This window comes from Macaca fascicularis, chromosome 2 (genome assembly GCF_037993035.2).
Source record: "Macaca fascicularis isolate 582-1 chromosome 2, T2T-MFA8v1.1".
Lineage (NCBI taxonomy): Eukaryota > Metazoa > Chordata > Mammalia > Primates > Cercopithecidae > Macaca > Macaca fascicularis.
The window spans coordinates 34698066-34712941 of record NC_088376.1 but is presented as its reverse complement, the minus strand read 5'-3'; the positions used below and the strand labels follow the sequence as shown (position 1 = coordinate 34712941).

The window sequence follows — 14876 nt, the reverse complement described above, 5'->3', positions numbered from 1 at the left end:
CTTACTAAACTGTGGAGAGAAGGCAGGGGAACCTGTGCCACATACTGAACTCTGCCACAGGCTGTGAAGAAACTCAGCTATCTCTGCCACTCTAACTTCTGAACTAGTTTCATGGTGATAAGAATTTGTAGTAACTTAGATTTGGCTTCAGATACAAGCTTAACATTTTAGGAGGAGGTAGAGGAGAGAAGTTGATCAAGAGAGACATCAGGGAAAAATAGAGGCAGGGCCTATGGAAATTGTGCAAAATACCAAATGCATTCATAGGTGTCTCATTTGTTTATTAATTTAATATAGTAATAAATACTGAACAAGCAATATGTTGTTGGCACTTTGCCAGGTATGGAGTATGAAGTCAATTTGTTCCACTTGTGTTTTCACTTTTTTGCTCTCAGAGAAAATGTCTCTAAAATATGTAATAGATATGTCTATTTTCTTAACACTTCAATGCAAACTTCTTAAAATATCTTTGGTTGGATATTTATGTATTTCATGACAGAAAGAGAGGGCTAAATACGTTTGGAAAATATTAGGAAACCTAATACATATATTTGCTACAGAACTCGTTGAGACCCTTTAAAATATGTTCTGCTTGATGAGTTTCTAAGGGAAGGGTACAGTGGGAAGGGTTCTCAAACCTTATTTGACTGCAGAACAATTTATTTTCTGGAACCGCCTGTAGAGTGTTCATGAAACACACTTCAGGAAATGCTGCTTTAAAGTATGAATCATCCCATTGAGAGGACATGCAGTAACGTCTAATGATGATGCTCTGCTGTGTGAGCCCACCCTCTCAGTCCGGAGAGGTGTGAGGTCCTCTCTGACTGATGTTTGCGCAGTAGGGTTCCTGGGCTAACTCATTTCCTGGCATGGCCTAGTTCCATAGGGTTGCTTTTTTAGGAACCTGTTTCTTCAGAATTTTGTTTCAGATTTGTGAGGGAAAGGCCTTACTGACAAAACCACGATGAAAGGCTGAATGTGTGTATGTGTATGTTTATGTTTAAACCTTGATGCTGAAGTGCTGGGCCCTAGACCTTGTAGGCACCCTGTGCAGGAAGCTGTGAAATAAGCAGTTTGGTGTGGTGAGATGAGAACTGTACCGGGAGTCAGATGATGTGGCTGGATTCACACATAGCTCAACTGCCAGAGTAGTTACAGAAATTTGAGAGTGTCTTTTTTGGGGGGGCAGGAGAGGAACAGGGTTTCACTCCTGTTGCCCAGGCTGGAGTGCCACAGTACGTTCATGGCTCATTGCACCCTCAACTCCCTGGACTCGGGTGATTCTCCCACCTCAGCCTCCTGCGTAGCAGGGACTACAAGAGTGTGCCACTGTGCCTGGCTAATTTTTTGTATTGTGTTTCTAGTAGAGACAAGCTCTCGCTATTTGTCCAAGCTGGTCTTGAACTCCTGGGCTCAAGGGATCTGCCTGCCTCGGCCTCCCAAAGTGCTGGGATTACAGGTGTGAGCCACTGCACCTGACCTGAGAGTGTCATTTTAATATCGTCTTCAGTTTCCTGTACTAAAAATTAAACCACAGGAATAGATGAGGAATGACATACATGTGACACAGAAGATACTCCTACTCCTCCTATATTCAAGGTGGGCATTGCTAAGTGATCATTCTTCTCACTAAATTCAGAGACAGCTTCAGATGTATTCCCAACACCACATTTCCACCAATCCCCCAGAATTGAGAGACAGGATGAAACCCACTGCCATTCCTATCCTTAATGAACTCTAAGAATTTAAGATCCAAGGTTACTGCTATCAAGAACATACATCTACAATCCTACCTTTTTCATGGTAAGAGCAAAGTGTTAGGGAGGGGTGAGCGCCTCCTGATTTACAACAGAGTGCCATGGGAAAGAGCAGTGGACATAGGGTGAAGGGCTCCTCCCTAACCAGTGGCATTTGGAGAAGGTCCACTTGGATCAGTGGACTAATTCACAATTTGGTCAATTGGGAATTGATTAATAAGCAGGACAAACATGTATGATTCTAAAGGACTTAGTGAAGGAAGGGGAGTTGGAACCCAAGGAAGATGATCCCAAGCTTCAGGGCAACCCCCATCACTTCACCCTTCCTTGGAATACTTATTGTGAGGAGGGTTGGGGCAGGCCTCAGCAAGGCCACCTTCCCAATCTGCTGGCTGCTGAGCGTGTCAGACCTGAGGGGCATATGCAGCATCCCGCAGATGAGTCCCTCTTCACTATTTTCAAACATCAATTAATAAGAAAACCAAGTCTCTCCATCCTCGGATGACCTCTCTGGAGGACTCCACAGCTGTGACAGAGAAATGAGATGGTGGGAACATCCTGTTAATAACCAACATCTGAGTGAAGTGAAAATTGCTTTACACTTGTGTGGCATTAGACTCCAAGCTTCTATAAACTGAGGATCTGACAGTCACTGCAACTTCGAGTGACTGCAATCCAACACCTTCCTGCTCCCAATCTTGGCAGGCTCTGCCTGCTTTTAGCAGGCAGGCATGAATTTTGTGAGGCAGTTTCTGATTGCTTGATATTTATGTGCCAGCTTACAGCTGGAGTAGGGGGATATACGGTGGTTGATTTAGGACTGAAAAACATCTTTTATGCTATAGAATCATATCTTGTCCTCTGGCCTGGAACATTTTGATTTCTCCTGAGATATTCTAGAGGGGCTTTAGCTAAGTGGAAGGAACTTGAGCAAATATAACAAGGGAGGAAGAGAAAGTTTGAAGATTAGGAAACTGTGCTGGACACTCAACAGTCACACTGAAGAGACTTTTCAGGGTTTGTTGCCCATACGATGGTGTTTGAAGCATTGAGCATTCAGAATGGCCCTACTGAAAAATTGCTATGGTCAGATGGTACCTGAATATATTTGTCTTCTTCAAGAGAGGTGCTATGTCATGGGAAACAGCTTGAAGGGAAATCTCAAGTAGTTCCATCACTCAACAGCTGGGTGACCTTAGGCAAGTTAACCTTTTTGATTCTAAGTTTCCTCATGTGTAAAACAATAAGTCATAATATATGGTTGTTGGGATGATTAAATGGAATAAGGTATGTAAAGTGGTTTAAATAATTCTTGGTGCATACCCATTGCTCAGTAAATGCTCCTTATGATCCATTGTTGAATAACACTGGGAAATATGGTGTTGTCACTAATAGGAAATTACCACAAGAATCACATATGGATTACCAGTTTTCAAAGTTTTAAAAGCCCATAGTTCATTAATCATGAACCATCAGAATGGACACAATTTCACCTGCCCTTGAGATTTAGAAGTTCTTCCAGGTTCTGTAATATCTTGAAACATTTTTAAGAGCATTAAGGAACCAATCAAAGTTCCAGCAAAAAAAGAGATGTTCATGAAGGGACCACTTCAAGGTATGTGGGCAAGGTTAAACGAACCAGCAAGAGACTCTGAGATGTCCTGAGACTAGCAATAGTCAGAAGCTACTATTAGAGTGTCTTGGTGGGCAGGCAGAGGTGGCAGTGTTACTGGAACCCAGGGAGAGCTGGAGATTTGCAGGAAGGGCAGCTAGGAGGGCCTGGAGGCAAAGGGTACACCATGGGTTCCTCCTGTCTTCTAGTCTCCTACTGGTGCTTCCCATTGGCTGAAAGAAGGTGAGCTGGGCCAAGAAACCTGAATGAAGCAATCCACATATGGGCTGGTCTCCTAGTACATAGCAGAGCAGAAACACCTGGGGATGTAAAGGAGAATGGGTACCATATTCACTAGCTCTTGTTTCACAAATAGGGAGTGTGCAAGTTAATGGAGTGCTTGATTGGATAAAACATCCAAATAAACCAGCTTTGCCCACAATTTGGTTATTTCTTTCATTCAGTCCTCATGTCCTGTAGTGACATAAGCAGCAGTAAAAATGGCAGCTTCTAAAGAAGCAGGAAAGTATTAGCATACAAAGTCTGATCCAGAGGTTGGGGTATGGTATTCAGAGTAGATCACACAATAGCCCTGGTTCCTGGTTGTCATCCACTATGGAGCTGAGCCATAACAGTTGGAATATAACATTATTGGTTTTAAAACTTAACAGTGCATTGGAATCACCTGGGTAGATTTTTAAATTGCTGATGTATTGGTTCCCTGCCACCCCCACACAGTTTCCAAATTAATTGGTTTGGAGATCCCCAAGTGGTTTCAATGCTTGAAAAGTTTGAGAATTACTAGTATATACATTGACATCACCTGGGAATCTCCAGGCCAGTTAAATGTGTGTGTATTGTACAGGATTTCACTAATCTACAGGGAGATAGAGCTGGCACAGGCTAGTACAGTGCTATCCACATGTGGCTATTTAAATTTAAACAAAATAAATTTAAATTTAAAATTCCATTCTTCAGTCCCACTAGCCACATTTCAAGTGGTGAATACCTACATGTGGCTAGTTTGGACCATGAAGAACATCATGGAAAGTTCTATCACACAGCACTAGGACAGTGACAAGTCCCTCAAGCTGAGTGGACTGGGGCAAAAGACAATGAAGCATACAAACTGAGAAGTCAGAAAACAGCCTCACAAACTGGACACTCACACTGGGGAAAAGGAACAGCTGGGGAGGACATGTGGCATTTGGCACTGAAAGATGTATCTGAGATCTATGCTTGTGTGGCAAACCAGGAAGGATTGGCTCAGGCTCTGTGTGGACGGAGCCAGCAGCTTGAAGGCACTGAGGGGGCCAGCGAAGGAAGAGGAAGACTCAGAACACATTAGCACTTGAGACCTCTCTGATGGTGCCTACAGGGGGATTCTCATTTCATTTACTTCTGAGCCACATTCCTGAGCAAGCTGATGCAACCTGCTGTCTGCTTTGAATAGTATGAGTACCAGGCTATGTCTACCGGTGAAAGGAATGTCTAGCTCCAGGTTCTCCAGCATGTTCATCACAGGGGTCCATAAACGGAACCAGAGGCCCTGTTACTTGAGAACCAGGTTAAGTGCATGGCAGGAGGATGAAGGGAGGGTTCAATGGATTGAGAGTCGGAAAAAGACACTTGTCATGCTAGATCACTTGTTCAGTTTAATCTAGAGTGTTTGAAGGTTTTATTGCTTGATGGGTAAAGAGTGCTTTTTTGGAGATATATCCATTAAGTGGTGCTGCCAGTCTGGATGTTTCTTAAAAGAGGCAGAATGGTATATTTGTTTGCTAGGGTTGTCATAGCAAAGTAACACAAACTGGGTGGTTTAACAACAGAAATTTATTCCTTCACAGTTCTGGAGGGTAGAAGTCCAAGATCAAGATGTCAGGATGTCAACAGAGCTGGTTCTCTCCGGGGTTACTAGGAAGAAATTGCTTAATGCCCCTCTCCTGGTTTTTGGTAGTTTTGCTGGAAATCTTTGGCATTTCTTGGCTTGTGACAAGGAACATGAGATTGCACCACTCTGCTCTCTTCCTTTGTGTTCACATGGCATTCTCCCTGTGTTCATGTCTGTGTCAAAATTTCCCATTTTTATGAGGACATTCATCATATCAAATCAGGAGCCCACCATACTCCAGTATGACCTTATCCTAAGTTAACTACTTCTGCCATAATCCTATCTCCACATGAAGTCACATTCTGAGATACTGGTATATGAATTTTGAGGGACAAAACTCAACCTATAACAAATGATATAGTAAAAAGAGCATATATTCTAGAGTGAGAAAAACTAGATTTGAGTCTTACTTTTGCCACTACTTTTCTGATGCACAGTTTTATTTTATCATTTGCAAAGTTAGAATGATATATTTAATAGGATCATTTGTAAAATGATAAATCAGTGTTAAAATGAATCATTATTTTTATGTATCCCTAGGAAAGAATTGTTTCCAATTATACAATGACATATCATCAATTATAATATGCATCCCAATTTCAAAGATATTCCAATTAAACACTGGTGTATCATCAATTATAACATGCATCCCAATTTCAAAGATATTCCAATTAAACAATGGCATGTAATTAATTAAAACATGCACACCAATTTCAAATATATCAAACTGTGAAATAAAAGTATGTTTTAAAGTTGATGAGGGTAAAGCTTGAAGAAGATAACATGTAAGTGCCTTCTGCCTGAGCAGAAAAGTTCCCATCACTGTCGGTTAATACCTAATTTGCCATCCATTTCAAGAAGGAATTTAATAATTTACTAGGCAGGAGTCAACTTCCACCCAAGTTGTTAAGTTAAGGAGAAACAAAGCCTGTCAAAGACTCAGGCATTTTTTTAGTCCTAGGAACTAGTGAGCAGGAACCCCTAGTCCGTGTGGCAGATCAGCCAGACAGCCAGAAATGATGCAACCTCAGTATGTAGACATATCACAAAGAAATGGCACTAGTCAATTCAAGTTTCCACATGAGACTCTTTACATAACCAACAAACTGTTAAAGAGTTTTAATCCTATCAAAGTAGAAAATCCATTTAAATTAAAAATTAAAACCCTGTCTCATCAGCACCAACCTCTCTCTGTTGAGTGATTTTGAGACCAGCAACTTGTTTGTTGCAGCTACAGGGCAAGGCACTAACTCTGAGGCCAGTCACTTAAAATTGGCAGTCACAAGCAGCTGAAATCCTGAAATTGAATAATGCTATTTCTGGTGGCTTGGTGATTCATTTTATTATCTAACTTTTATGTAGTTTAATATGTCTCCTTGCAAGTTATGTGGTTTGAAAAATTGCCTGTAATAGATCCTTTATTTTTAAACATAAAGAAAATTAGCCATTCTTTATTCAGAGAAAATTAGTTTCTCCCTACCCTCACTAAATAAATATTGCGAAAATATTTAAAGAATATCAGTTTGAAGGAATACCTAATTATAAGCCTGCCCTGAGGGCCTCTTGTCTCTCTCTGGCCTATGATGTCATTCTTTACCAAGACCTATTACCCATGGGATGATAAGGGCCTGAATTTCTCCAGGAAACGTTAGAGCATTCAGTGACTGACAATAATTTTGGCTTTTGCCTTCACCTCCTCCCCACTTACAGCATCACACAATTTAGCTCTCACCTCTCCCACAGCTTTGCCTGGGGCAGTTCCAGCCCTTGGAAGTCCCAGAGAATAGATGGCCATTGTACAAACAGTCTTGAACTGTTTGTTGGTGACACACCGTCCCCCACACAATTCAATTTTTTTTTTTTTTTTTTTTTTGAGACGGAGTCTCTCTCTGTTTCCCAGGCTGGAGTGCAGTGGCGCAATCTCGGCTCACTGCAAGCTCCTCCTCCCGGGTTCACGCCATTCTTCTTCCTCAGCCTCCTGAGTAGCTGGGACTATAGGCGCCCGCCACCATGACCAGCTAATTTTTTTTTTTTTTTTTGTATTTTTAGTAGAGACGGCTTTTCACTGTATTAGCGAGGATGGTCTCCATCTCCTGACCTCGTGATCCGCCCGCCTCAGCCTCCCAAAGTGCTGGGATTACAGGCGTGAGCCACTGCGTCCTGCCACACAATCCAATTTCTATGGGCAGTGTTCAGGGCTCCCACTGTACCTCGAATACGTCCAGTGGATAAATCAGATCTCCAGAGACACAATTGCAGCCTCAATCACTGACTTTCGCTATCAGTTCCACATTTTATATTTGTTGTCTGGCTGATGCATTACTTTGAGCAACAATGTTTATGAAAAAAATGCTTCAAATTTGCTTGACTATATAGCATAGAAGTTAAACACATAGGCTCTGGAGCTTAACTACATAGGTTCACATCCCACCTCTGCTACCTACAAGTTGTGTAAAATTGGAAGTTATGGGGGTCTCCGTATCTCCCAGTAAGAGGGAATAAAAATAATACCTACCTCATAGTGTTACAAGAATGAAAAGAGAGTGCTTGTCAAAAGATTTGAAAAGCTACTTCATCAAAGAAGATACACAGGTGGCAAGTAAGCATACGAAAAGAGTCTCAGCATCATTAGTTTTAGGAAAATGAAAATTAAAACTACAATGAGGGACCACTCCACACCTACTAGAACTTAAAAAGTTAAACAAAATTCTCTTTCACTCCTACATATTTACCCAAAAGAAGAGGAAATCCATGCTCATACGAAGGCTTGTATATGAATATGTCATGCAGTTTTATATATAATAGCCAAAAACTGTAAACAATTCAAATGTCCATCTGTAATTAACTGGGAGCAATAAAAGGATAAACCACTGATAAGACCATATGAATAAATCTCAAAATAATTATATTATGTGAAAGAATAAAGACAACAAAAAGACCACAGATTGTATATTATAATATATATTTATATAATATTATAAAGAATACAAACTAGACTATGGTCTCAGAAAGCAGATCAGTAGTTTCCTGGGAATGGAAGAGAGGAAGGTTGAGAGGATGAGGATACACAGGGGTATGAGGAAAGTTTGGGTGCAGGATATGCTCACTCTCTTGATTATGGTGATGCTTTCACAAGTATACACATGTCAGAACATATTGAATTGTATACTTTAAATACATGTGGTTTATCATATGCCAATTATGCCTCAATAATGCTGTTTTTCTTTAAATGAGCACCATGATAGCAGGCCTTCCAAAAGTGTTAGTTGTTACTGACTTTATTGTTAGACTGAAAAATGTTTTAGATATTTTTAAAAGCTTCTCGTGAGATGCAAAATTCAATGGTTGAGTCTCTCTCACCCTCACACCATAATCTAGCTGCCTTTTTCCTTTCTAAGGATGCTCATGAATTGAGAAAAGTAGTCCAGACTTTGAGGTCAGAAGACATGAGTTCAGGTGCCCACTCTGACATTCGATACCTTGTGCTGATATTTAACCTTGACTTTTCTCATTTGTAAAATAGTATACATCTACATCACATGATTGCTATAAGAATCAAATTTTAAAAATAGATGTGAGCATGTTCCGTAAACTATAAAACAATGTGAATATATCAGTCATCACGACTAGGGAAGAGAGAAGATAAGCACTCACATTTTTGCAGACTGGATAACAGGGTAAGCAACATTAAAATAAAACTTGACCTCACACAAGAGCACGAGATAGACCCTACATCTCCTCATTTCCCCTAGACTGATGTTCACACACCAGAATTCTCTCTAGAACACTTTTTTTAAAAATAGAGATTTCTGGGTCCTACCCTATACTCACTACATCAGAATGACCTGGGGTTAGGGAGCAGGAATCTGACTTTAAAGAAAGCCCCCATCCCCCCACCCCCACCAGTTGATTAGGATGCAGCTGGTAGCACCAGTAAGTGAATGATCTTTTGGAAACAACGGCTTTGACCCCGATGCCTCTCAATGAGAAACAAACAATCCTAGGCCCTGTTGTTCATGTGAAACCTGGATTTAGCCACCAGAAAAAAATAATGCATCTTCCATAATAACTGGAAATGCAAAATATTTTAAAACATCTTTCAAATATGCATTTATTATTACAAGCACTTCCCTTATCATTTTCCTGCTTTTTCTGAGCAGTTATATTCAGGATTCTTACTGGCTTTCTGATTATCCTTGGAAATTGTCTGTCTTGCTAATGCAAATGTTTATCACTTCATGTCTTTCCATCTTGTCATTTCTCTCAAAAAACCAAGTCACTCAGTGCTGGCAGCTTACCTTGTATAGTGTGTCTGAGGTGTGTGGCTTGATGTCAACATGAACTTTATACATATAAGGGCATGCCATTGGAAAATCAACAAGTTAGAAGAAAATTACCAGGATTGGTGCACATCACTTATTTGTGCCCTTTGGGGCAGTTAAATGAAAATAACAAAGATTGAGTTCCTATCACCTGTCTTCTATCATCTAAACCTACTCAGCACTCTCTTCCAACAACAAGGAGAGAAGGTGCCCTTTCTGTGTCTTGAGGATGTCAAATCCACCCACAACATACTTCTTGGGGGTTATTTCCAAATCCTCTATCAAAAGATAAAACATAAATATAATTAAATCTCTTCTATGGCTCATTATTCCATGAATTTGGACCAGATATTGCAAAAATGCCTCTAGGGGCCAGGAAGAGAAATCCAATGAGGGAGAAAGGCCTGGAAGTTGCTGTGAGAAGCAAAGAGTAAATGGTTTGTCTGAATGGGACAGTCTCCAATTGTTGCCATGAAGAAATGTGGCCCAAGGTTGCCAGATGTTCCAATTTTTTTCTAAAGGAAGTGTAATAAAAACAGCCACCTTAGTAAGTGGGAAAATGAAGGGAAAGGTACTTTAAGTAGGACAAATAAAATACCTTCAAGTCAGCTTATGCCTGCAGACTACCAGTTTATGATCTCTAATTGCTATTATTCAAAACTATTATCCCTGAATAACAGAAAAAATTATGCTGATATAGTAAATTCTTGTACCTGCACAATTGGCCAGTGGCATAATCAGTCCCATCACCCTCTGAATGAACATTATATAGAAATATGTAATTTAGCCCAAATAGAAGCTGGGTCTTCTGTGGGAAGCTGGAACAGTCAGATAACGTTTGGTCAGAACAGTAACTTGTAAAATTCTAATCAGCAGTGGGCTGGAGATTGGTTTTCTGTATGCCTATTTATTGGATGGGGACATAATCAGAATGACACTCTTCTCCTTGCAACCCAGGTTGTCCATCCAACCAATAATGGCAGGTAGTGTTCCTTAAAGGACAATTTTCTCTCACATATATCCCTGCATAGGAAGGGCTAGGGCTGGAGACAAAGCACCAAACTGAAGAATGTCAGGGGTGGCTAGAACAAATATCAGATTTTCTTTGCTAGGCAACATGGACATGCATAGTATAGTTAAGAACTGCTTTCCCTTTATTGAGAGACTATTTTCCTTTACTCATATGAAAGTGAGATAAATGCTCTTCATAGTTTATGCTAACAAATGTCAGAAAATATCCAATAAACCATGTTTCTATTTGAAAGCTGACAGTACATAGAGGCTCCAGTTGATTTGTAAAATAGGAAGGATGGGTATCTCCAGTACAGGGATGCTATAGAATCTTGGGTCTTTACAACTTAGTCTTTAAAAGCTTCCCAAAATATAAATGGTTTTGTATATTTTTACTTGTGACAAGTATGTAGGAAAAGAATCTTAGCGATAAGGATCCTAGCAGAAAACAGATGGCATACCCAGACAGTTTAACCTAAAGGACTAAACTCTTTACAGGGAAAATGGGCAGGGTTAAAAGAGCCAACAAAGAAAGTGAAGCATCCAAGACATCAGAGATAGCAACAACAGGAAGCCATTACTGCCGCTCAATGTGAAGGGACAAGAGAGAGGTACTACGTTACCAAATCCCAGCAAAAGCTCCCTGTGTGGAAGGAAGTCTGCTAGCAGAATGTGTGTGTAAAGAGGCATGCCTGCACCTCTCTGTTCTCCCATTCTCTGATCTTCTGCCAAGTCCTCCATTTGGCTGACTCCAGCCAGAACCCAGAGGGCAAAGGGTGCCAGGAAAATCAATCCATAGACATCAGCCTCCTATGTCACAGAATAGTGCAGAAAGTGGCAGAGATGTGTTAATATCTGAGAGAGGAGGACAACTGAAAAACTATTACCACAAAAGACAAAGGAAATCATAGCTCATGGAATGTTACAGCAGAAAGGAACTTTTCACCCTCTAATCTAATTTTCATTTTGTTGATGAGAAAACTGAGGCCCAGGGAATTGAAATGAATGGGTGATTATTACACACTGAAAAAGGGCATACTCGAGACCAAAGGCAGTTATCGTCTTATCTGTTCTCATGGTTTTTCTACTTCATTATACTGTAAATCATGGATTAGGAAACTCAGAGTAGATTTGGCTAAAATGAGACACCTACATAGCAGTTTCTCCATTACTGTGCCCATCAGACATCACTAATCAATTACGGATTTCTTTCCTTCTGAGCCTAGATGTAACCTCAGGCACATTAGGCAGGACAAGGTTGAATCAATCATGAAATGCATCAATCAATCATTTATGCACTTGTATAAACCCAGTGTACTCAAAAGTTTTTACTGTGCATGATGTTCACCCACTCATTTCAATTCCCTGGACCTCAATTTTCTCATCAACAAAATGACACAATGATATAATGATACAGTTTTATATAATGCAAACTCATACAGTGAGCTCTAAATCTTCAAGTTATTTACATGTCTAGCATTATTTTCTTCCCTAAAACTCATCTCATTCTCTGAAGTTATTACCTGTACTTTGTACTTTCGGACTGCCCACCCAGTGACTTGGTGGGAAGCATTCATGGTTGGGAAGAAGGGAAGTGCCCTGAGATGAATTTGCTTGAAGGGTAATAATAAAAATAGTCCTAATCTCTGACAGGTTTTCTCTTTCTCTCTCCTTGCAGGTTGACAGGACTGAGGTGATTCGCACCTGCATAAACCCAGTGTACTCAAAACTGTTTACTGTGGACTTTTACTTTGAGGAGGTTCAGCGCCTGCGGTTTGAAGTCCATGACATAAGCAGCAACCACAATGGACTGAAGGAGGCCGACTTCCTTGGTGGCATGGAGTGCACACTTGGCCAGGTAGGTCAACAGACACCCCTTCCTCCTCCTTGCCATCCTAGGGCCTTTCTTCCTTCCCCCTTTTCCTTTCTCCCCTCATCTAATCCTTGCTTTTTCCTATTGATTGCATTTTCTTTAACATGTAGCATTTTACAATTTCCCAGGTGGTGTCATATCCATTATGTTTATGTAGAGATGATTCTGCAAGTCTGTACGATTTCTTATTTTGAAAAATTCAGAACTTTCTCTTCTGAATTCCCCCATTGTGTCACTCATTTATTCAACGACTATTATTGAGCACTTATGTGTCTGGCTCTATGCTCTGTTCACATGTCTGTTATAGCCTTATCCTGTTCCATTATAAATTTCCATCTCCAACTCAGCTGTGAGAACCCCCATGCAGCAAGTATTTCTCATTCACATTTACGTGACATCTCTGGTACCAAAAATAGCCCAAGGCAGGGGCTAAATAGATACTCAATGAATGAGTAAAAGCTCTTAATTCTCCCAACAATAATGTGAAATAAATATCAATATTATATCCATTTTATCAGTGGGAAAAATGAGACTCAGAGAGGTTAAGTGATCTGATGAAGTTTCCACCCTAATAAGTGACAGTGTGAGGACTCGACTAGGCCTCCCTGACTCCAAACTTCATCATTTTGCTTCTATAATACCTTTCCTTTTTTCCTTTCCTTTCTGTTGTACCCAGAAATGTGGTAAGTGAGTCTAAAAGTAAAAAACAGTCCCTGTGCCCAGATAGTGGATAATCTTACTGGAGAAGGCATAGTAATATGCACTTAAAATAGAGTAGTTCATTACAAAATACCCTGGGCTCTCTATACAAGGTCGTGGGCCTTGAAGGAAGAGAGAGCTTTTTTCTACTGGGTAGAGTCAAAGATGGCATTGTGGGACCAAAATCTGAAAAACCATGGTCTATGACTGCAGAAGAAAGAGGAGGGGGGCCTTTCAAGTAAGAAAGCAACGTAAGCAACTCTTCGGGGTCAGAGAAAACGTGAAGGGGTGTGGGGTGGGAAGAGACCACTTTCCCTGACTGAATCAAGATGCTGATTTACTGTGAAATTGATGAAGCTTTAATTCCAGATCCCCTCTCTCATGTGGGCCCCTTCCATGGCTCTATGTCACATTTTTATTTTGTACTTTTTTTCTCAAAGAGAAATTCCAAATTATATGTCTTAAGACCCACAAAACCTGGGTTCACCTCTTGTCAAGGTAAGGGTCAGGTTTAAGGATTTGTCAGGAAGAGTCTACCTGACAAAGAGATGGCAAGCATATATATTTGCTTGTTCATTTGTGCTATCCTTGCTTCATACCACTTATCACTAAAAGGAATTTCTCATACTGAGCACTAAGAGACAAAATAGACAGTGTCCTCAGTTACCCTTTTCCAGCAAATATAGTGATTAATTTCTTATTCCTTTAATGAAGATCAAAAGTCCAATATTGAAATATAGTTGAAGGGAGACAGAAAGAGAATCTGAAATATTCTCCATTAATATATGTTCTCTAATGATTTTTGAAGAGTTGATGGCAGATAGTTCAAGGATCTTACCAGGTACAATGTCCAGTAAGTAGGTATTAAATGAATAAATGCATTGTGGATTTGAGATAAAATCCTGTTTCTATTTGAAAATTATTAAAATGGCATCTTTTATAGATATGTGAGCCATGCCAAGATTCTACCTTAAACAATGGGCATCCCTCCTATGCATAAATTTTATATTTTGTCACAAGAAATAAAGATAGATCAATGTGGGAATCAAGTGGGCTAAAGATCTTTTTTTTTTTTTTTTTGGTCCAAAGCTTTGATAATTTTGTCTGTTTGACCCTCAAACTTACATCTTTAGTCCCTCACAAGGCTCATCTTTCCAAAAGCCAGTAAGTACTTAACTTTGCAAGTAAGACAGGCATTGTACTAGGTGCCAGTGACACCGTGGTGAGCCAAAAACAAAATCCTTGCCTTCAAGCAGCAGTTTAGTTGGGGATAAAGATGGAATGAAAATAATCCCACAACAATTAATTAAATGGCAATCATCATAAGCTTTGTTACAGAGAAGTACAGAATAAGAAAGCGAGAATTGGGAGACTGGCCTCAGGCGGAGAGGGATCAAAGAAGGCTTTCTAAGAGAAGTGACATTTAGAAGGGAGAGTGAGAGTGCATCAGGTGAGAGGAAAGAGGAAACACATTCTAAGCAGATGGGAACATTAGACACAAAGCCTCTGCATTCAGGAAGGAGTTTGGCATATGGTGCAGAGCATCTCCATTTGGTTTTTTAAGAAGCCAACTCTGAGGTAGGAAGTCAAAGGAGGTGAAGGAAATGCCACAGTGGAGAGGAAAAGTGAGACAGGTAAGGAGCCTACAAGGGAAAGTGGTCAAGTATCTACCACCGTAGGTAACTGAAGCTTAACTCTGCTGGGGAAATTC

At 40.3% G+C, this 14876-nt stretch overlaps 1 protein-coding gene across 9 annotated transcripts in view; it reads left to right on the top strand.

Annotated features, from left to right (window-relative positions):
- The window catches only part of CPNE4 (copine 4), a 509383-nt gene that overhangs the window by 299877 nt on the left and 194630 nt on the right, over positions 1-14876 (top strand). For all 9 annotated transcript variants that reach the window (XM_045386989.2, XM_074031048.1, XM_074031049.1 and 6 more), the window contains one exon: positions 12272-12451. In XM_045386989.2, the coding sequence (XP_045242924.1) occupies positions 12272-12451 (180 nt within the window). The remainder of the gene's footprint in view (positions 1-12271; positions 12452-14876) is intronic.